This window comes from Artibeus jamaicensis, unplaced genomic scaffold, assembly GCF_021234435.1.
Source record: "Artibeus jamaicensis isolate MK-2021 breed Jamaican fruit bat unplaced genomic scaffold, CSHL_Jam_final scaffold_369, whole genome shotgun sequence".
NCBI classification, from domain to species: Eukaryota; Metazoa; Chordata; class Mammalia; order Chiroptera; family Phyllostomidae; genus Artibeus; species Artibeus jamaicensis.
In genome coordinates, this window is record NW_026522042.1 from 34,395,992 (window position 1) to 34,419,598 (window position 23,607).

The 23,607-nt window shown below is 44.4% G+C and overlaps 2 protein-coding genes across 5 annotated transcripts in view; one reads left to right on the forward strand and one right to left on the reverse strand.

The window, feature by feature from the left end:
- Positions 1–758: 758 nt before the first annotated feature.
- On the reverse strand, positions 759–17,562 carry TRIP13 (thyroid hormone receptor interactor 13). Of its 2 annotated transcripts, none has more exons than XM_053657185.1 (13): positions 17,314–17,562; positions 16,389–16,549; positions 14,620–14,749; positions 13,427–13,482; positions 12,367–12,457; positions 11,066–11,142; positions 7,480–7,539; positions 6,639–6,725; positions 6,247–6,353; positions 5,237–5,390; positions 2,954–3,066; positions 2,074–2,143; positions 759–1,651 (listed from the first exon to the last, which is right to left on the reverse strand). In XM_053657185.1, the coding sequence occupies exons 1-13, from the start codon at positions 17,339–17,341 to the stop codon at positions 1,556–1,558; spliced, it is 1,230 nt and encodes a 409-aa protein (XP_053513160.1). In that variant the 5' UTR covers positions 17,342–17,562; the 3' UTR covers positions 759–1,555. The 2 variants fall into 2 exon arrangements, with proteins under 2 accessions (XP_053513160.1, XP_053513159.1); XM_053657184.1 differs by having other exon boundaries at positions 16,389–16,554.
- Positions 17,563–17,623: 61 nt separating this feature from the next.
- BRD9 (bromodomain containing 9) overlaps positions 17,624–23,607 on the forward strand; it is a 29,621-nt gene continuing 23,637 nt past the window's right edge. For all 3 annotated transcript variants that reach the window (XM_037137358.2, XM_037137359.2, XM_037137360.2), the window contains exons 1-6: positions 17,624–17,803; positions 18,509–18,723; positions 19,046–19,178; positions 20,569–20,629; positions 21,046–21,190; positions 23,462–23,572. In XM_037137358.2, coding sequence (XP_036993253.1) covers positions 17,752–17,803; positions 18,509–18,723; positions 19,046–19,178; positions 20,569–20,629; positions 21,046–21,190; positions 23,462–23,572 — 717 coding nt within the window. In that variant the 5' untranslated portion in view covers positions 17,624–17,751. The remainder of the gene's footprint in view (positions 17,804–18,508; positions 18,724–19,045; positions 19,179–20,568; positions 20,630–21,045; positions 21,191–23,461; positions 23,573–23,607) is intronic.

Here is a 23,607-nt window from a genome sequence, read left to right on the forward strand (position 1 = left end):
GGCCCATGGGTAGATGTGTTAGCCACACCCACAGTGCTTCTAGAACCCACTTTCTGGGAAATGATTCTAGATCTGGTAGGTGGACCTGCGTCCTCACACACATCTCATTCTCAGCCAGCAGGGACTGGGCTCTAAGGCCCTGCCCCACCTCTTTCTGAGCTCTCTTCCCCACGGCTGTCTCCTTTGCTGTGTTTGTTTCTTTATCCATAGCACCTGGGGCTCCCTCTCCTCCCCAGACCCCTTCCTTCCACCTGGATACCTGGACATTGGGTATTTGAGCAGCAAACCTGTAAAATAAAGTTGTTTCATGGTCCCTGCCCACTCCAGCCCCAATACTTAGGGCATGAAGTGTCCTACCCTCTTCCTTGTGCCCATAAACCCCACCTTCACCCCCATTACAGAGTCTTTTGAAAACCAGAGAGCCAGACCCTGGCTCCAAGGCAAAAGTCACTGGATGTGTTTCTGGATCTGGCTAAGCCAAGGCTGGCAGATGGCACAGAGACAAAACCCACGTGGGCCATGGTTTTAGGGGTCTTCCACCACGCAGCCTAAAAGGGCCCCTCCCCACAGCTGTGTGTGCAGTCCTCATAAAATGGCACAGCACCTTCTGCCTTTATCCTCAAAGAATAAGACAGGTTAAAAGTTAAGTAATCATGTGAGTAATTTTTAAGTAATATTCAAAGAGGTTGGGAGCAATAAGAGAAACAAAATGAGAAAATTCTGGAAAAAATTTTTAATACTTAAAACGTTATATAACAAAAAAGGTAACATTTTTAAAAGTTCTTTTAAAAATGTGTACAAAGCACTAATATAAAATTTATTTTAGTATGAGATAAGATAAAAGCAAAACATAATACTCTGTGGAATATTCCAATTTTCACATCTGTTAACGTGAATTTTCATTTGAACTCTGATAATGTTACTCAACAGAACAGGGAGAAATACTGTTGCACTGCTCGCCTGCGCTGCTTAGGAGGGGAATTAGATACACATTTCAAGTGAACACCAAGGGCTGCACCTTTCCCACAAAGTGGACCAGGTCTGACTATTATGAAGGACACTTCATCTAGAATTTTTTTCTTGATTTCTGTAATACAAGAATAGGTTTCCTTATCCATTAAATAGTCTGAAATGAGACAAGCTCACTTCAGATAGCAACTGCTGCCTTCTATCTCGAGTGATGTGTACATTTTTAATGCTACGACCACATTCTTATTTATGGCGATAAAATTTCTCTCGTTTCCCTAACCTATATCAATCATCATTTTTTAAACAAAATTTGTCAACATTTTGTGTCTGATCAACTGCAGGCAGGATGAAATAAACACATCTAAGCAGTTCTTTACAAAGAGCCAATAGAACTTGACCTATATCACCCTTTAAAACATGGAAAATGATAGGCCTTCTAATATGCATTGAAAAATATGCAAATACGGCACATGCCTTTCAACAACGCTTTGCTCTGCAGGTCTACGCCATGTTGTACAAAGATGTCTGAAAAAATGACCTCACTGCTTGTGTTCATGACTTGGAAACCAGAGGTGGGGGACCCAGATCAAACACAAGAGGAAAGCTTCTTTCTATCTTCAAACTGCTTGTCCACCGCCAGGGAAAGGGCCTGGAGGAAGCCCTCGATGGTGACGGTGGGGGCCTGGAAAAACGTGCAGGAGTCAGTGGGGTGACCCTCACCCCTGGGGGCCACTGGCAGCACCCACCCCATCCTTGATGCAGACAGCAGAGGGAGCAACTCCGGGCCACTGCTCTGTGTGGGCTAAGCTCAGGCCTGAGGGTCATGAGTACCTCTGAGGCTTTGATGTGAGCTTTCGATGTGTGTGAGCAGAGACACACGGCAGGGCCACCTCCTCCCAAAGGGCTTAAGAGGGCTCCACAGCTAAGGCATCAAGACTAGAGCCTCCTACAGCCCCAGGAGGCTGTCCCTTTAGAAACTGAGGTAAAATAAGACAGATATCCACCCCAAAGAAATTAAGTGTGACTCCTAGCAAGGCCACACCCTGCTGGACAGAGTGTTTGGAAAAAGTACCTAGAGGCAGAAGATGGCTGCGGAAAACATACCTGAATGTACAGCGCATGAGCCAGAAAAGGGAGTTTTCTCAGGATGCGGCCACTGAGGCCCTCGCTCTTCCTGTGAATGTGACCAAGTTCAGGGACGTCAATTCCATGTGAACAACTGTGTATTTCAAGACTACTTTCCCCACCCGCGTCTCTGAACGTCCCTTCTCCCACAACCCTGCAAGTGGGGCTGGTCTCCCTTAGTACTCAGCTACTGCTCCAAGTAGGATAGAGTCCTTGCTGCCCTGATGGGCCACCCATGGGCACCATCGTGCTCAGGGACTACAGTGCCTACCCAGTGGCATGGATTACCTCACATCTTTATTAATTTTTACACAAATCTCTGAACTGCTCCCCTCTGTCCCATTTCTTCAACAGACAATCCAAAAAAAATCTTTAAAAAATACTGTTCTTTATGCGATCCCTTTGTTCAAAAACCTTCTACATGCTTCACGTCTCAGAATAAAGTTCAAACTCTCTGGTTAGAACTTGGAAGCTTCCCTTACTCAGCCCTCAGCATATAACCCACTGAAGTCCTTGCACACAGTGTCCATGGCCTTCCACATTTCTGTCTAGTTTATTTGAATGCTAAGTGTCCTCTGAGGCTCTGCTCCATTTTCCTACCTTCCCTTGATCCCCGAAGCCTTGATCTGAGAACCTGGAAGCGCTACTGACCCTGGACTTCCATCCTCTGGCCCAGAAACCCAGCCCCAAGGGTTTTTAGGCTCTCAGAGCTCCCCCAGCCTGTGAGTGATGAGTTGGGATTCAACTCCCTGTTCTCTGACCCCACAACCACTACCCCAGATGGCTACAGTTAATTATGACTTCCTGTTACTATAGCAAATGGACTTTTCATGGTTACAAAAATTAGGTCCATTCCCACCTTGAAATTTCACTCAAAAGGAGGCTCAACTTTGACACGTTGTTTTCAATGAAGCCAATCATCTCTAGCTCGCGGAGGGTCAGCAGCTGCTGGCGAGGGTATATGATCTGACACTGAGAAGACAGGGGACAGAATGTACGTGGTCAGCAACAGGATAGCACTGAAAGAATGAACATAATCCACATCACATTTCATAGACATGCGAACAGGGTCATTAAACATACACAGCTGACCAGGAAACAGGCCAGTTCCCTTCTCACGGGTGGCTGTGGGCGCATATGCACACCATATACTTCCCTGCTTCTTCCAACAAAGAATACAAACAACAAAACATGTCTCTGAAACAAGCAGAGAACCGGCCTCTATTCTTTGGCCAAAATATGTCCTTACCATGCACCGACATGGGAGTCCAGTCCAGTATTCAGTTTCAAGGATGTGACACAACTTGTAGATGGCAAAGGCCATCTCCAGCTAGGCCCTGGAGCCAGGACTTCACCCATCTTTCAAAAAGGGTCTGTGTTTTTTGCTTTTAAGACAAGACTCTCATTTGGCAGAATAACATAGACCAAAGGTCTCAGCCTCACAGTTCACCTTGTAAACCACATGCCTGCACATTGGACGTTCTGTGAAGTAGCCATACTGAACTGTCAAATTGCTACAATAACCACTACTAAATGAATTTTAACGTGAGCTGTTTCAATTCAGGAGCCAGGAGAGAGGAGAGAGAAGGAATGACTTTCTCCACACATTTTGGAGGTTTGGTGAGGATTATGGGTAAAGTTAAGAAACAGGGTTTGTGTTTGGTGTGTTCCAAACCCTGCCTAACTAAGTGCCTGACTTCCTCAGGCTCCCTGCACCTTCCTCTGAGTTGCCCTCCTGCCACCACTCCACTGACAAGTGGTGGCCTCCGAGCTCATATAAGAATGGTGGTACCTCAGGATCTTGACAGAGAGGGCAAAAATCACATTTTAGCCTTCAGGACTAACCAAATCTCTACTGAAACAGTGGAATGCTTTAACTCCCTATAAACTCTATAAAAAAAACAATGCCTGGCCACATGCCCAGCTCCCAGGAAAAGTTCATGCACCTGGCTAACCCTTAGGACATCCCCTGGATTCAGAACACAAGTGTGAGTCCGACAGCACACAGAAGGCAGCTGGTGATCTGCAGCAGGATCTGCCATCACACTGGCTTCTTGGCAGCAATACTGCATCACTACACTTCTGATGGTCATGTGGGGTTTCAAATCTAAGCTCCATGGGGCCCCCTCCCTCTCCCACACTACAGGAAAGTAGGACAGGATGCACATGCCAGGACAGTGCTCCCCCAGCTCTGAGACCAGTGCTGAGGGCAGCTCTCCTGTCCCTGTCACAGAGGCTGTGTCATCCTTGTTGAGGATGTTGAGGCTTGAGATCCATGGTGCCAGGATCCTGGTGGATTGGGGCTGGGGGAGTGGGAGAGGATTGATCCCACCCTATTAGCAATTATAATGATGCCATTACTATGATGACCGTGTAAATGCCTACTTGTTGGCTGGCTTGGTTACTGCCCACGACCCTCCAGTGTCCAGAGCTCCTGGCACTGGGCGCATGTCAGGTTCCTGTTAGACTGGATTGTAAGAGACCGACTGTGATACTATGTTCACTGCCATCACTAGAACATGGGACCAAAGGGATATGAACACTATAGCCGATGATAGGCTGTGAACCTTTAGTAAGGATAACTTTCCTGTGAACTATGACATCTAGTTAACTAACCTCCTTCTCAACTATAACCTCCAGTCAGATGGCCTCCCTGTGAATCATGACCTCTAGTCAGATCATCTGTGAACAACCTCCAGTCAGATGACCTCATTTTGAAGGACCTTCCAGTCAGGATGACCTTCCTATGAACAAGGACCTCTATCGTTTTCTTTCAGGGGAGGAAAATGAGGCCCGGAGAGTGGGTCATTTGCAAAGGCCATGAGAACTAGAACTTGCCAGGAATGCTGACCACAGCCCACACCCCTCCCACTCACTCATCACCTACAGGTGGATCAAACAATCATGATGATCATTTTGTGCCAAAAGAGCAAACATATTGAGTCAGTGGCTATAATATTTTGACTATTAACAAAACTTTCCAGATAGAACTGAAATTTTCAATCTAAGAAAATGTTTAATGCCATGTCAAAATACTTTATTCCATATTGAAACTAGCTATTTTAAGTTATGCCAGGGAATTAAAAAATATAAGAAACATACTGGTTGGTAGAGAGAGAAAAAGCAAAATCAAAGTACACACCTTCATCAGTTCTTCCAAACAGGAGAGGTAGATTTTGAAGATAGCTGCTGCAGAAGGTGGCCCGATATACTGCCTGATGTCTGCCCTGTCCACGAAGGCCACGTCAATCCTCTCTGTGATGTTGGAAGTGGTCAGAATCACCACGTTGGAGTGCCTGGAGACAGAGGAGCGAGGATCAGTCACCCTGTGCCCCTGTGACTTGATGATATGCTACTGTACACAGGGAATGTCAAGAGATGCCCCTGAAGGTTCCAAGTGTTTAACCATTGTTCAGCTGGCTACACTTCCTGCCCCAACAGCAGTCCAGGTTAAAACTTATGAAGTTAGAAGAAAAAGCTGGACCTGACTACAATGTTGATTTTACTGCTAGCTCTGGGGGGTTTAAATAGATGAGAAGGCTCAGCATGCTGTCCTCCCACTTGTGCACCTGTCCATGGCTGGAACCCCAGAGGTGGCAAGGGAGAGAGAGGAGACCAGGGGCCCACACACCCCTGCACGCACACAGACACACACACACACTCATGCATACAAACTCATTCCCCTTCCCATTTCTTCCTTTTATTATTATTTTTTTTGTCTCAGGCTTTATCTCTCTGGGTCTCCCTTGATCTCTGCTCTTCCTTTTTCATCCTCTCTTCTCTCCTTCTTCCTGATGTCTACTCTTCCTCCAGAGCTTCCCTCCACAGTCCTTACCTTGTTCCCCCAACACGAGTGCACACATATACTTTTCTCTTTTATACTATATTTTTACTGGACATTTCCTATGTTTAGGTATGTGCAGACACACATACTTACCATGTGTTACAAATGCCCACAGTATTCAGTACAGTAGCAGGCTGTATAGGCTTGTGCCTGAGGAGCAGCAGGCACATCATACAGCCTAGGTGTGTTGTGGGCTATGCCATCTGGGTTTATGTAAATGCCTCTGTGATGCTCACACAATAGCAAATCACCTAATGATGCAGTTCTCAGAAAGTATGCCATTGTTAAGTGGCAGGTGACTGTATTACCTTTTAATCTGATCAATTTGGGTCAAGACAGCATTGACCACACGGATGGCATCCGAAGGCTCAGTGCCTGCCCTGCAGGCATTACGGGCAGCCGTGAGGCTCTCCACCTGCGGGGACAGAGCAATGGGTCAAAAATCACAGTACCTGGCCCCACAGGGCAGCTACGGAACACATCAACTGAGCAAGTGAATAAACAAACGAGTGGGTATGACGGGTGCCTTGGTGTGCGCGGAGCTCAACATGTGCGATGCCAAGGAAGACAGGGCTGCATGAGACACTGACCGCCCGATGGAGGGTGGGCTGAGCACGGGGCTGGTTGCACCCTGGCAACAGTAAGAAACATTAAGTTTTGAATTTCCTCTATCATAGGTTTAATGTCTGCATGTGCCTACCTCATCAATCAGCACGAACACCAGAGCGTCTTTGTCATCAATTAGATCCTGGATCTTCTGGAACATCTTAGTTACTAGCTTGCCACTCTGGAACCAAAACACACTTAGTGTTGATTTGCATTCATCATGCTGCCTGGCACACGCATGTCCTGGCCTGGTATTACTCTGACCCCAGGTGCTCCCACATGCCCACCGTCTCCTGACGGCCCTCGGAGAACTCCCTAAATCAGAGAGGCCAGGTCTGCAGGGGTGGAAGTCAATCCAAATGCCTTCTCTCCCTGCTTCATGTGCCAGGACACTGAGACTTGGTCCCTCACCAACTCCTGTCCAGGGTCACATAGCTCACCTGTCTGCCTGCCTCTTACTTTCCCTTACTCAAGTGTCCTCACGACTGGGAATGAGATGAATTATGGGTCCAAACATGCAAACCAGCTGGGCATACTCCTTATGGACACTCCCTGTCCCCACTCATCCACCAGAAGGGCCTACTGACAGGGCTGCTTGGAGCAGAGCACTTCAGTAGTGAGGGACACCTGTGACATCACCTGTCCAAGCCCCTCAATTCACGGATGGCTGAATATGGCTCAGAATGCATGCTCAGCTGAGGATTAGAAATCAGGATGCCCCCCTCTCCTCAGACAATGTTGAATGTCTTCTCCCACCCAGTCAAAGGTCTGGATGTACCCAGCATCTCAGGCCTCAGACTATTTCCAAGTTACTACTTAGCTCTAGAAGTTTTCTCTGACCACAAAGTTAGCTGCACAGAAAGTCTGCTTAATACACAGGACACCTTTTCAACTACATGGTTGACAACACAGGGAACTATAATATTAATACTTACTTCTGAAAACCACTTAGAAAAGAGACTGTGGCTGTTTATTTCAATTAACTGTCCATATCGGTACCTAGGATAACAAAAAATAGTTAAAAAATTATTTTGCAAATTAGTCCTCCTGCATCCCCAGCGGTGGCACTTTTGCTTATTAAATACATTTCTTAGCTGCCTAGCACAGTCAGAATGACTAACTTGTTAAGTCATCATAATCACTGACAAAGAATCAAGGTACCTAGAATCTGCATAGTAAGTAAGTAAAAAAAATCTAACAGAATACAACCAACAGTTCTGGTTAAAGTAAATTAAACATTTTAAACTGAATATAATACCTTCATTTGAATTAAAACAAGAATAAAATCCCTCTAACTTTTAATCTACTTGTAATTTATATTTATGTTCAAAAAGTGCCACTGGTACTAATACAGTAAATAAGTCTACACAAGCATGAGAAGTTTTGGCTAGATCTGAGTATTTTTTCCTCCTTTCACAAAACATTAAAGAATGTGACAATTTGTTTTCCAGCACAAACACTAGCACCCTGGGTGCTCAGATGGCAAAAAGTGAACCTTACACACTGACTGAATGACATCCAGCGCTAACACTCTGGTCACTCAGAAGATGGCTGGTAAGTCCGGACATACTTAGTTCTCACTAGATTCACACAGGAAGCCAGACTGAAAGGGGACAGAAGCTGACCCCAAGTCCTCTCCAGTTTCTTTCATGCCGTAAGTCCACAGAAGGAAAAGAATCACCTTCCAAAAGTATTACTGACTTTTCATTTAAAAATGAGAAAAAGACCATTTACTAATTCTGTTCACAAAAGAGGGGAGAGGAAAGACAGACAATATAATAAAATAAAGACTGGGTTGAGAATTAAACAGAGTTAATTAATTATAAAGCATTTTGATTAAATAAAGTGAGCAAAAAATGCTTGCTAAGGCTTCTTTTTGCAGTTTATAAGATAAATACAAGATAAATATATATTTCCGGGTCTTTGTACAGTCACTTAATGACAGGGATGCATTCTGAGAACATGGGCAGTCAGGTGATTTCACTGTTGGGAGAGCATCACAGAGGCACTTACACAGACCCGTGCGCACAGCCCACTACGCACCCAGACTGCGGTACAACCCACTGCCCCTGGGCTACCAGCCTGTACAGCCTGTCGCTGTGCAAGACGAGACGAGACTAAGTCAAGCACAAGAGAAAGTGATGCCATCAAGAGACACAGTAATCACAAGATGCATGGTACCAGCGTAACAAGGCATACACACGGTTTTATTTATTTATATATATATATATATTTATTTAAAGATTTGTTTATTTATCTTTAGAGGGGAAGGGAAGGAGAGAGGGAGAGAAATATCAATGTATGGTTGCCTCTCGTGCATCCCCTGCTGGGAACTGGCCTGCAACCCAGGCATGTGCCCTGACTGGGACTTGAACCGTGATCCTTTGGTTTGCAGGCCTGCACTCAATTCACTGAGCTACACCAGCCAGGGCCATACATACTATTTTATAGAAAACTCTTTTTAAGTAGAAAAAGTACACTGTAAAATAACAATAAAAGACATAGTAAACATATAAACCAGTAACATAGTTGTTTACTATCATTATCAAGTACTACGTATTTGCATAATTCTATGTGCTATACACTTACAGGACTGGTGGCCCAGTGGGTTTGCTTACAGCAGCATCACCACAAACATGTGAGTAATGCGTTGGGCTCTGACATTATGATGGCTATGATGTCACTAGGCAATAGGAATTTTTCAGCTTATGGGACCACCATCATACATGCGATCTGCCATTGACCGAAACGTAGTTATGTGGTGCATGACAGTACTGGGAAAACTTGTATTTCTTGTAATAACATTTTCACTCTCTGGTGTGTTAGGAAACTGCCCCTAGAGATCTTTAAACACATTTCAATATGTCAAGACAAAGGCCAAGTTGCCAAGCATAAAATAAAGAGTTAAAATAAAGCATTTCCCTATGTAAAAATACTTAAGAAGACATTTTGAAAAGAAAGTAAATTTTTATATCTCACAGGATTTCCTTTTCTAAATCCAAACAGGAGTTAACAGGCAGCAGATTTACCCCTGCCTTCACCAATTACAACACTGGACAGAACAAATGAAACATCTATGAAGGGAACTGGACAGCAGAACAGGCACCCGAGGACCCAAGGGAAGGGAAATAAGGTAAGCACTACAATCACCAGGCTCTCTGCCTGGAGCACTAGCAAAGGACCCACGAAGAGCAAAGCCATTGTTCTGAATTGAGAAGACAAAGGTCAGAGTTCAAGGACCCTGAAAGCAGCAAGGCGCTGGAGAGCAGAGGTCCAGAGGGGAGGCAGATTTTCAAAAATAAAGCACCAAAAATCATCCTGGGGTCCCTCTAAGTGTTTACTGAACACTTGGACATCTATGGGCAGGGAAATCCAGCTACAAGCAGGCTGTCTAGATCTGTGAGCTAAATGGTTCCTGGAACTCACACAGATAGCCAAAGTGGAGAATACTTATTACTCATTCGAGGTGTTCAGCTGAGACCCCAGCAGAGGCCTCTCAAATTTTACTTGAGAATTAAAACTGCACTATACTTAGACCCCTCACTGACAAAGCTTAAAAAATAAACCTCAAAAGGATCACAATAAATCATAAGTAACTGAAATGCCTACCAAAACAAGACCCAACAGTCTTTACAGAGCCCAGACACTTCAAATCACAACATCCACATTCAAACAAAAATTACCTGACATGCCAAGGGCATAAAATGTGTCCTGTAACCAGAAGAAATACAATAGACTCAGAAATAATGGTTATGAATTTAGTCAACAAGAACATTAAAACAGTTATTATAAATTGCTCAAGGATTTTAACAGAACATGGTGAAAAGTATAAAAGGAATCAAAGAAAACCCCAGAGGAAAAAAATTCACTATCAGAAATGAAAATGTTGTTGATTGGAATCAAAAGCAAATTAGATATTGCAGAAAACTATCCAAAATGAAACACAGACAAATTTTTGTACCTGAAAATACAAAAAAGCATATCAGTTGCCTGTGAAATAGTATCACGTAGGCTAACGTGCAAATAAATGTACTCTCAGAAAAGGGGGGGCAAGAAAATTAGTTAATAAGATAATGGTTAACTATTTCCCAAATGCGATGAAACCATAAACCTGAAAACAGACAGAAATCAAGGACACACAGACAAATCCACTCTTAGAGGCTTGGCCATTCCTGTCCAGTAAGTGATGGAATAGCAGACCAGACCGTCAGCAGGGACACTGAGTACCCTGAGCTGACATCCACAAAACACACCGTCCAAGAAGAGCAGAAACACGTTCTCCGAAGTGCACATGAACAGTCAGCAGGAGAGACCACATGCTGGTCATTAAGCAAGTCTCCATAAATTAAAAAAAACTGAAATCATAACTTAAGACTATGATGAATATAGAGAAATTCATTTACATTGAGAGGGACCTTACTTATCACATAAAGTTATTTAAAAATAAAGATAGCTCCTATTATTATAAAGGGAAAGCAGGAAATCCCATTCTTGCTACTTCCTTCTTTCAAACCACCCAAGGTACCTGTTTAAAAGTCGAATGGTCAATTTCTGAGCCAGAGCTCTACACAGGGATGTCTTTCCAGTTCCTGGAGGACCTGTAACAAAATTTAAGCAAATATGTGTATAAGTCAGTGCTATATCCAACTTCTTAAAACAACAGCGGTTGCATTTTCCCAGAATACAAAATAAACAGAGAGTTCAATACTATGTTATTACAAGTGCTTGTTAACTCACAATGAAGTCTGCTAGCAGAATAAATGCCATAAAATATTACCAATACACTTTGAAAGTCCTTCTCTGTTTCCTTCTAATAGGAAGTTAACTTGTGTTTCTGGTCTTAACTTCCACTACTACTGGCACAAACCCTGCTTCTGGGGCCCAGGTGCCCACTCAGCAGTCTACACAATCACTGCATTTCCTGGTCTAATGTCTTCATGGACACCTTTCTTGTCCCCTCACATCCTCTATGTGGCCCCTTTCAAAGGTCAAACACACCTTTCCAGCTAACCATCAGCACTCAGGCACTGAAGCCTGCTGTGTCTGCAGTGCACTGCAGCACTGTCTTCCACTATGGACATTTCTCCCTGGGCCTGCACCCCATACTAAATCTGAGGATGCAGGTGAGGACCCTTGGTTGTAGAGCTTCTTGCTCTGTGTGTCACCTAGCATGCCTTGCAGAGGTTCTGAGGTGACAAATGCAGAAGAACAAATGCATCTAACAGAAAATGCTGACATGTTAAACTCTGACTTTCTGCAAACATATTGAAAAACAAAAGAGAAAATATATAACAGGTTCTAAATAAAAAATAATCGAAATATCTATATTAATTGGCATAAAGAGGTTAGTTATTCTGAAATCCTACATCACTCTAGTTTGGGTATCCTAGATTTCTTCCCATCCAATGTCAAGAAAAATACCCACTATTTTCCTCTGAGAAGAACCAGACAGAATTTCTGTAAATCGGGGTTTTGCAGTTTACTACTCATAAAACAAAGCTTGAAGAATATTACAAGGAAACATGAGGCAATTTCTTTTCCAGGAGTTTATCATCAGTTGGGGAAATAAGAGTTAACTGAAAAGTTTAATAATAATATAAAAAAGTCACAAGGCAGTAACTGGGTGGCTAACAAATGAAAGGTCACGCAACAAATGTTCAGAGTAATGTGAGCTGCACAGGCTTCTCAAAGAAGGAACATTTTAGGACAACTCTGGCTCCACCAGAACAAAACTGCTGTAACTCCTTGGAGCAGGACAAAGATACGAGTAAAGCCTGACATCACACAGTCTATCTTATAAAATGCAACCCCACATGCTTTACCATGAAGCAGCACCACCCGGTTCCAGGTGATGAGATTGCTGTTGACATTCTTGTCTGAAAACAGTAATGCTGTCATCACATAATCAAGGAGCTGAGTAAAGAAAGGAAAAATACAGATAAAGAAGCCAACGGGCAAAGGCTCCCACTATGTGTGCTCCTACATGAGCAGCAGGGACAGGAGAAAGCCCTCCAGCAACTGCCTCCACCAAACACTTCCCGGGTATATCACAAGCTTTCATTTTAGAAGGTAACTTAAAACAGAAGAGGGTAAGTGCTGGCTATTACTATTACAAGCAAAAAGGATAACACAAAGACATTTTTATTTAGAATACCAAGATCGCACAAAATAACTAAGGGACTCACCCTGACTGGTGTGTCTCAGTGAGTTGAGCATTGTCCCGAGAACCGAAAGGTCACGGGTTCAATTCCCAGTCAGGGCACATGCCTGGGTTGTGGGCCAGGTCCCCAACTGGGACATGCAAGAGGCAACCAATTGATGATTCTCTCCCTCTCTTTCCCTCTCTCTCAAAAATAAACAAATAAATCTTTTAAAAAATAACTAAGGGACTTATCAAGTAGGAGCAGTAGGCAAGCACACAGCACACTTACCAAAAAATAATAGCCAAGACTCCCTTGTCTCACTGTGGCTGCCTAGAGCAGCCTGGAGGGACAGGATACAGACTCATAGTGCCCCCACGCCATGCAGAAGGACCCTTCCCCACAAAGGGGGTTTGGACACGCCGGTACTTGCTGGATCCTGTCCACCTGCTCTGTGTGCCCTGTGGCAGAGTCTCCTCAGCCCCCAAGGGTTCCTAAGGGTAAAACTCCACTGAAGCTGTCTTCACGTTCAGCACCCTCCCTCTTCCCCCTCAGGGGATGCCCCAGAGACCAGGTCTACCTGGGAGCAATCCCAGAGGACAGGCATCCAGAATACTGGCTGCTGGCTGATAGTGGCTCCCAAAAGCCCATTTGAGTCAAAGAGCTCAGAGGTGCTAGAGAGCAACACAATAATGATTCCACTTCAAACAACGGGGACTTTGGGGGATAAAGTGCAACTTACGTGAGATTTTATTTCCACATCATACACCAGGCTGTCCCACAGCCCATGGAACTCAGCTGTGACAAAATAAAACAAAAACTTACTTTAGAAAAGCAAGCATTATACCTACCAGCTAGACCTTCCCTGGGCCACCAATGCTCTCCCCTGCTTCATATGTGGTATGTGAAGTGTATGATTACAGGGAAGTTACATTTTAAAAATTTTTCGTGAAATATGTAGCCCTGGCTGGTGTAGCTCAGTGGATTGAGTGAGAGCCTGCCAACCAAAGGATCACCGTTCGATTCCCAGTCAGGGCACATGCCTGGGTTGCAGGCCAATTTCCAGCAGGGGATGCACGAGAGGCAACCATACATTGATATTTCTCTCCCTCTCTCCTTCCCTTCCCCTCTGAAGACAAATAAGTGAAATCTTAAAAAAAAAAATTAAATATGTAAAATAAATGCCAGTTACATAGGACTTCTTCTGACAAATAATATAACTGGTTAAGAGTTATTTTTTGTCATGTTCTTATGCACAGTCATCTCTTGTGGACCCACACTTTACACAGAACAGACTGAATCCACCACTCTCCCTATAAGCTATAGGTGGCATACACAAAGGCCTGTGGGCCGAATCCCACCCTCTTCCTTGTTTTATCTGGCTTGACACCTTGTTTCTACCCGGCAGCAATGCCGAGCTCTCGCTTAACTGTTATGAAGCAGTTACATTTATACAGTCCTAAAATTAGGCCCTTTGAAGGCAACCACAAGGCTGATGTGGCCCCTGGTGAAAACGAGTTTGACACCCCTGTGGTAAGTCAATACTTGGGCAAGGCAGACCAGCAGGTCTAGTCTAGCCATTAGGACATCAGACATAAAACTTGATGACGGAGTTAACCCTGCCTGCAAGAACACAATGGCAAGTCCACAAACAAGCATCAGGACAGTAGGAGGAAGGAGTCCAACAGAACTGACCAACTGGGCAGGAAAAAAGAGTACAGTTTACATTCTCAACGAATACCATCTATGAAGAACTAGTCCAAAGGAATCCTGTATCTTATTCTTCTGTAATATACTTACCATTTTATAAGAAATAAGATGCCCTGAAGGCCTACAAAACAAACCAAATCTCTTTGGCTAAATGACTTGGTAAGTCTGAGGCATGTGACACCCTCTGACCTCATGGACTCAGCATGCTCCACCTATCACACGTACCTGCAGGTAGAACCCAATGATTTGCTGCAATTATATTTTCTGTCTCTTCTTCCAAATTTTCACTGGTGGGGCCATCTTCACTCAGGTGGAAGATGTAAAATACAACAATGCACGCACTCAAATTGATGGGCTGTGATGAGAAGGAAAATCAAATAAATCTACACAAATGGAAAAACCACTCATTTTTTAATTCTAAAGTCCATTTTTTAAAATCCTTACCCAAGAACACGGTCATGATTTTAGAGGGGAAGGAAGGGAGAGAAACATTAATCTGCTGCCTCTTGTATGTGCCCTAACTAGGAACTGAACCTGCAACCCAGGCACAAAGACCAGGAAATGAACTGTAACCTTTGCTTTACAGTACAATGCTCCAACCAACTGAGCCACACTGGCCAGGACTCTAAAGTCCATTTTTAATGTTAAAATCCAAAAATAAAGACTGAAGATGCAATGTTTAAAACTAACTCTGAGATTACATACAAAGGCTATTATTTTATTAGATTTAGAATTAGCTCTTTTAAACATGTTTATCCCCTCTCTCCTTTTACGGTCTAATAACTCTCTGACAAAACAACTTTATTGTTTTTATAGTTACAAAAGTAACAGATGTATGTTGAAAAATTGCATATATAGAATGGAAAATATCAAAGTTCCCAACATCCAACCTCACAGACGTTAATCTATAACACATCCACAAAAGTGATTCTATCACAGTTTTCTATCCATGCTTTTCCCACTCACTAGCGCTTAGAGGCATTTTACATTGGTAAATAGAAATCTTTCTTTTTCATCGTTATATCATATTTGGTATAAATGTGTCAGATGTTTGCCAATCTCTTATGGATAGTTAAAATATTTCAAATTTTTAGCTATTATTAATAATACTTGTTCACACATCTCTACAAAATTACATAATTATCTGGTAAAATAAATTCCTTGAGGTGAATCTGTAATCAAAGATGTTTAGTGGGTAGCACCCACACCCTCCAGTTAGGCTGTGCTAACTGTCCCTCCACAAGTGCTGGAAAGCTCTCCATTTCCCCCCAGGCTGGCCAAAATTGAGTACAATGGCATCAGATATCAGTATGGCTAAAACTCCAACCATGCCATAAATGTTGGTCCTAATGTAAGAGCAGGGAGGTCCACCACCTAAGCATTATTTTAGTGCCATACCAATTCTTCCAAATTGACTCTTCATAAGAACAGAAATTGCCCAGGTATCAGTGGCGCATCTTCCCGAGGCAGGCACTTTGGGTTGTTTTTCCAAACTGCCACAACTCCTCCACACTGTTACACAAAGCTCTCCTTAGCTCCCACACATGAACTCTGTAAGATGGTGGGTGATGGTATGTTGGGCTAGATGAAGAGCTTCAAGAAGGCAAGCCCTTTTCCTCATCTCTGCTGTTCCCATACATCCTATGGTCCTAACACATGCTGAGCACCCATAAATATGTTTACTGAAAGAATACGAGAGAAGGCTCACAGACCTCCTCGGCGCAGCCGTCTATTCTAGGGTGCTGCATGCTAATTCCTGGTTTCCAATCTCTCCCTGCCTGCATTCACAGCATGCTGACCCTGAGGCCACGTCTACTCCCAGATTCTGGCTCCTGCCAGAGAGCCAGTACTTGTCTGGTTGTCAAACCAACAGGTAATCAAGGCAAACCAGTTTCTGACATATGCTATCAAAGCAGCAAGCAGACATTCAGGGCCCCAACTTTCTACTCAGCTACAGGTTAACTGTTTCTTCCCCCTGGAAGTTAATAACTTACCTGTGAGTCTTTAATTTTTAATTCTGTGTCAACAATGGAAACAGACTGCACATTTCTGGTCAGAAAAGGTTCATCAAACTCAGTCCATGTGTAATCACCAAACACAATATTATGCCTGTTAAGGAGCTTTCTAACACTCAGCTTTATATCTTCTTTTTTTGCTGTGCTGGACAAACATGCAAAACACACAGATCAGTTCCAGGTTAAAAAGCAAAATTTCAACAGTACGTTTTTGGTTTTTTTTTAAGAAATCAGGGTATACATAAGAAAGTGCAGCACTTTAAGAACAGAGGAGGAGGAAGCAGGCCTGCCAGGGAATCAAAGCTAGAGTCACTCATTACTGCCTGCTAGCTGTGTGGCCCCGGAGCAGCCCAAGGACTTTGCGCCTCAGCTCTCCATCAGATAGATGGGGCAGTAGCAAGACTTCTTGCTACACTAGGCTACTATGAAGATTAGTCAATATATTCAAAGTGTTTAGGGACATTGCCTGGCATGTAGTAAGCATTCAATAAATGTTGGCCATTTCCTATTATTAGTGAAAGAAGGAAACCTCACAGCTGTGGGATCAGGTCAGGAGTCTGCATTTTAATAAGTGTCCGAGGCCTGGCATTCACTCTGAGAAAACCTAACACTTTTGGCTCGGCACTCAAGGCTCCATTCGGCCCACCTTGCCACCTGACGGCCCGGATGACTGGTTCTGAAACAAAACTGAAAACTCTTTTGAGTATCTGGCCCTTCCCAACTTCCAGCTTTCCTGGGCTGTGCCCGGCAGGACTGCGTGCGCCCCGTTCCGAGTCACGCCAGATAGGTCCGCAATGAGCTCCGGTCTGCGTCTGGACCAAATGTTATATCGGTAGGGGCCACGCAGCTGCGGAATCCGCTCAGGGCTACCCTGGTCCTATCCCGTCGGGTCCTGCGGGCTCACCTGCCGCTCCGCTGGTGCACCTCCACATGGACTTTCGGCATCTCAGCCACGCAGGGCAGTGCCTGCTTCAGATCGCCCACGGCCTGGTCCATGGCTCCGCCGTCGCAGCCACGAGCACCGAGTAGCCGGCCCGAGCGTGGCCGCCGCCTGACGCCCCGCGCCGCCACCACATCCGACACCACCTCCGCCACGGCAGCCACACGGCCCGCCAGCCCCGCCCGCGCTTTGAATCTGCCGCGCGCGGTGCTCCGTCACCCGACCCGGAAGCGCTCGAGCCCTTCTGCTGCGGGGCCACTTCCGGGCGCGAGGTCCGCTTCCGGCGCGGCCCCTCTACCTCCACAGGCAGGGGCGGGCGCCAAGCCAGGGCCGCGGGCTAGCAGCCACGCTCCGGCAGCGCTCGCTGCTGCCCACGGCCCTGCTCTTTGCCCCGCAACCGCCATGGGCAAGAAGCACAAGAAGCACAAGACCGAGTGGCGCTCGTCGTACGAGGGTGAGGCAGCGGGCGCGCTTTGTGACGCCGGGCTGGTTGGGCATTCGCGCGGGCTGGCAGGCGGATGGGCGAGGGTCCCGGGGACGCGCTAAGGATCCCGGCTCGCGGGCTTTCGCAGTGGGCGGGGTCCCGGCCTTGCGACGGCAGGGGTTCGAGCTCTGTGTGGTCCACCTCCGAGGTCCTGGAGAAAAGCCAAACATCTGAGTTGGCTGGTATCTGAGTCTCCGGGAGAAGGTCTTACCATTTTGTCCTCCCGCCTTTTCCCTGCTCGTTCCTGGTCCTGCAGCAGCAGTTCGTTACGTGTCAGTGGAAAGCAAGGAGGTGAACAGGACCCTGGGGCTTTGGGATGTGGGATTGGTCTGCGGGGTCCCAGCTCCTGGCTTTATTGCTCCCATTGGTCTTGTTGCTTTCACTGATCTTGGTTCTTCCACTGATCTTGTTGCTTTTCCCTCTCCCTGACTCCCTGAGGATAATGCAGTGTGAGGGGGAAGGAAATGGAGAGGAAAGAGTAACACTCAGCCACTCTCAGCTTTGCCCCCATCGTCTTTCCCTAATGGTTTTAGCATTCTTCTGCTCCACCTTAGTAGGGCCAGTCGTCCTCTAGGGCCTCCACAGTAGCACCCACACATTGGCCAGCCATGCCACCCACCTGGGTGATGTTTTCTCAAAGCATGCACTGAAGAGCCATCTTCTCTGTCTCTGCAGATTACACAGACAAGCCCTTGGAGAAGCCCCTGAAGTTGGTCCTCAAAGTTGGAGGAAGCGAAGTGACTGAACTCTCTGGATCTGGCCATGACTCCAGCTATTATGATGATAGGTCAGACCATGAGCGAGAGAGACATAAAGAAAAGAAGAAGAAGAAGAAGAAGAAATCAGAGAAGGAGAAATATATGGACGATGAAGAAAGAAGGAAGCGAAAGGTAAAACAGGGTGATGGTGGCCATCATGTCCTGGCCCCAAACCCCTGAAGCGGCAGGCAGAAGTGCTGCAGGGCTTAGGAAAGGGGGTGTTTTGTTTGTAGCAAAACAGACTGCAAAGGTAGTTGCTTCACTTCTGGCTCTTTGTGCATCACTTTTCCCCTGACGTGTGGGGAGGGTCTTTGCAAGGGTGGGAGTCTGGAGTGGGAAAGAGTCTCTGAAAGAGTGTGTGTGTTTTTCTCTTAGCTTTGTGTTTTCTCTTATAAACAGGAGGTTTGTTTAAAACTGTTTGCATTGCTCTCACTATCTTGACTTTGCCTCACAGGAAGAGAAGAAGCGGAAACGGGAAAAGGAACACTGTGACACAGAGGGAGAGGCTGATGACTTTGATCCTGGGAAGAAGGTAGAGGTGGAGCCTCCCCCCGATCGGCCAGTCCGAGCGTGCCGGACCCAACCAGGCAAGTGCTGGCATTTTCAAAGACTTTCTTAGACTGTTGGAGCTTGCTACTATGAAGCAGCAGTTGGTAGCATGTCTTTCAGCTTTTGGGGCGACACACAGAAGGAAGGAACAGTTTTCTCTTCCAAGGCCTCCTGTGAAATATAACTGGATCAGAGATTCTTGCCATCATCTTTGAACTTCTAGAGCAGGGTTAAGGCCATGAGCTAAGAAGCTCATCATAGATGGGAGGAAGCTAGTGTTTCAAGGACTTCAGAAACACTGGGAGCTGTGCTGACTCTACCGAAGGAGAGCTTCTGGAATACTTTGATCTATGTGTGGTCACTTCCCTCAGAGGCTTCCAGATGGTCAGGAGGTTTGCTTTTCAGGTGATTTTTGTTGGTGGAGGTAGAAGGTATTGTATTGCAATCATAGTGCAGTGCTGTTTTCTGGCAGTACCCTCCCATGAGTGAGTCATTGCCATGGTGAACAGGTAGGACTTGGGGCTGCTGAGGATGTTGGGAGGAAGAGGTCAGGTGCAAATAACACTCCATAAATGAATGTGTCTGCAAAGTTAGTACAGTCACTGGTAAATTGTAACTTAGTCTAACTTGTCTCCTTGACGTTCTACATCAGGTACTTTCCCTCTGCATTATGCCTGAAGAGCTCATGATCACTTGATATTTTCTTGGTCACTCTGAAGAGCATCACTGTTGTGGACCTGCTGGTCTGCACTCCTGTTGTGCTTCAGACTTGGTTCCTCAGTAGATAATGGCATTTAGAAACCGAAGTCCAGGTGGCGGGTGTAGCCTTCAATGGACAGAGCTAGGAAAGTCCATCACATACATACAGCTTCTAGAGGGAACCTAAACTGACATCTGTTTCTACATTCACCAAAAATTATGTTTTCACACGCGTGCCCAGAGATGTAACTAAGAACTACAGTGCTCACAATAACCCCTGTATGGTATGTATTCTTATCCCTGTTTTACACATGAAGAACAGGCTTATCCAGAAGTTTAGGACTCTCAAGTGAAATGATAGTTGGTGAATCCATGCATTACTATATCCAAAGCCTTTGTTCTTACTTTCATACCTTACCTGGAATGTACCAGGCCCATTGGTGATAGGAATTGGAAATAGATTGATGACTACCAGCTATATGTTGTTGGTTTAAGGGGTTTTGGCACTAGGGTTTAGGGACCTGTGTAAGGGTCCCAGCTGAACTTGGTGGGGGGCCAAGGCTGAGTTTGGTTTACCTTTTTATCCAGTTCTTACTTGAACTGTCTTATGAAAATGCTTTGGAACTTGAAACAAATAAGTATGCACTATGAAATTGGAGCACTCCAATTTTTAAAGTGATTTCAAAATCTTTTTGTTCAATTTTATTTTTTTCCTTTTTAAATCATCAGCTGAAAACGAGAGTACACCTATTCAGCAACTGCTAGAGCATTTCCTCCGCCAGCTCCAGAGGTAACGAGTGTTTTTAAAGAGCTTTTATTTGAGGGCATTTGGGTTCTTCTTTATGAAGCATTTTTGCCACCACCACTATTGTGTGTGAAGCAGACACTTTGCCTCCACTGGGAATGCCCAGTTTGACAGGGTGAGCAAGTACCATTCAAGAGCAGAGCCGGGAGGAGACGGTCGACGTGGGGGTCAGAGAGCTGTGACGTAGATGCCGTGGTTGCAGCCAAGGTGCTAGTCATGAAGTTTTTAGTGTACCCAAAAATACCTGTAAACAATTTTAAAGGGCATAAGTTTTATTTTTTATTTGTAAGAAATGAACTTTGGTCAACTGTATTAAAATTTTTATGGTGAAGTGTTTTGTATCATTCAGAAATTTAGGGTTTAGGGGTTTCCAGTTTAAATAAAGATGTTTTTGTTTTCAGAAAAGATCCTCATGGATTTTTTGCTTTTCCTGTCACGGATGCAATTGCTCCTGGGTACTCAATGATAATAAAACATCCAATGGATTTTGGCACAATGAAAGACAAAATTGTGGCCAATGAATACAAGTCAGTCACGGAATTTAAGGTAAATTAATTTCAATTCCTAAAATAATTGTTTGGAAGCTCTGCATTAGTTGTCCAGTAAACAATTCATTCGTCGGACATAGGTCATTTCTACTTGCAAGTTTGCACAGGTGTTTCTGTGTTTGGGTTGATGTTTCCCAAACATAGTATCAGGCAAATGGGTTGGTTGTAATTTTCTACGTATTGTGGTCTAGAGCAGTAATTTTCAATCTTTTTTATAACATGGTCCACATATACTAATTACTAAAGTTGTGTATTTTTGCCTGTCTGACAAAAAAAATTGTGTAATTTTGATTCATTCACACAGGACAACTGTTGTGTTACCTGTTGTCATTTTTTTAATTTGACAGACTAAGGGAAAAGAGGTCAGTGCCCCTGACTGCATAGTCAGGTACTGCGTGTTTTACAAACTCTTGCAGCACACCAGTGAGCCTCTTGTGGCACACCATTTGAAAATCACTGGTCTAGAAGCTAGCCCATGGGTTAACAATGCTATTTTAAATGCCTTTCTTTCTTTTCTTTTCTTTTTTCTTTCTTTCTCTCTCTCTCTCTTCTTTCTTTCTTTTCTTTCTTTCACGGTGCTGGCTTAAATGAGACATGTTAGGTCAAGCAAAGTTATATCTTATTTGGCCTGGTTCCAGAATGGTTTTTTTTTTTTTTTAATATTTTCTTTATTTATTTTTCGAGAGAGGGGAAGGGAAGGAGAAAGAGTGGGAGAGAAATATCAATGTGTGGTTGCCTCTCATGCGTCCCCTGCCAGGAACTGGCCTGCAACCCAGGCATGTGCCCTGACTGGGAATCGAACCGCGATACTCTGGTTCGCAGGCCCGCGCTCAATCCACTGAGCTACGCCAGCCAGGGCCTGAATGGGTATTTTTAAAACTGTAATTTTCCTAATTCTCAGTTTTATTATGTAATAACTGGGAGTTTGAGGTTTTTAGAATAACGAGTTCTTAAGTCCTCTGAATACTTAGTTTTTAACTAAGTATTCCCACCTCTTAGTACTGGCTGTAAGAGGTGGGAATTGACGATTGCTTCCAAAACCCTGAGGGAGAATCAAAGGGAAGGCTTGACAGCATTGGCAGTAGTGTCATTTAGGAGACAGCACTAGGCTTCTTTCTTAGGTCTGTTAACATCTGGAAAACTAGGTTCTTTGATATTTGCTGGAGACATCACTGAAAGGGTTTGCTGACCTACAGACAGGAGAAAGGACAGATTTTCACAGGAGGATGAATGAGTGCTCCAGAGGGCAGATGGTATCAGTAATCCATACCCTAGCTACACTTCTCTCTTTTCTAACTGCGGTCCCCAATTTTGTCTCTTGCCCAGTGACAAACCCAAGGTGTGAGCAGTGACCACCCCATCTCTTGTCCTAAAGAAAGTGGTTGTTTTAAAAAATGAAATTATTTAGGTTTCATGTGTATAATCTATAATACATCATCTGTGTGTTGTGTGTTCATGCCAAGTCGAGTCTCTCCATTTACCATTTATCTCCCCATACCCCCTTCTCCCTCCCCTCACCCCTGTTTCCCTTGGGTAATCATCATATTGTTGTCTGTGTCTGGGAGTTTGTTTGTTTGCTTAATTCCTTCACCTTTTTTACCCAGCCCCCAACCCCCTCACATCTGATGGCTGTCAGTCTATTTTCTTATCTATGAGTCTGTCTCTATTTTGTCAGTTTATTTTGTTCATTAGATTCTACATATGAGTAAAATAATTCACCTGTGACTGCTGTGTGCTAAATAATTTGGTTGGGATGTTAAAATACTGATGTTTTGAATAACTTTTAATGTAAATTATTGTTCAATAAGACATTATTTTAGTCCTTTTCTATATAGAACTAGAATAACTGCAGACAAAATGTTAAATTCCATGGAAAAAATCCCAGAGATAGAGCACCTAACTGTGCCCACCTCTCAGTTTATCCCTGGACTTTTACTTAACTTAGCTGTTAGTCCTTGCTCCTATTTACGTTTGAGTTCCTCTCAAAGAGAGGAGAGGGGGTTGGAGACAGGAAGGATGCAGAGGGAGCCATCTGTCTCAAATGAAATGTACATATTATGCTCAAAAAGAAGTATAGACTTTGTTTCGTGTAAATCTCCATTTACACGAAAGCTTTAAGTTATTTATTTTTCATCAAAGAGGCAAATTTAATTGCTTTTCACTTAATTTTTAGCTCTTCATTTTGGCCTCTTTGACAAGAATCTAAACTCTTTGCTGTTGTGTTGTGTTTCAAACCTGATGAATCATTTTCTCTTTTTTTTTTTTCCAGGCAGATTTCAAACTGATGTGTGATAATGCAATGACATACAACAGGCCAGACACTGTGTACTACAAGTTAGCTAAGAAGATCCTTCACGCAGGCTTTAAGATGATGAGCAAAGTAAGAAAGCCATTAACACCGAGGAGCCACAGAAA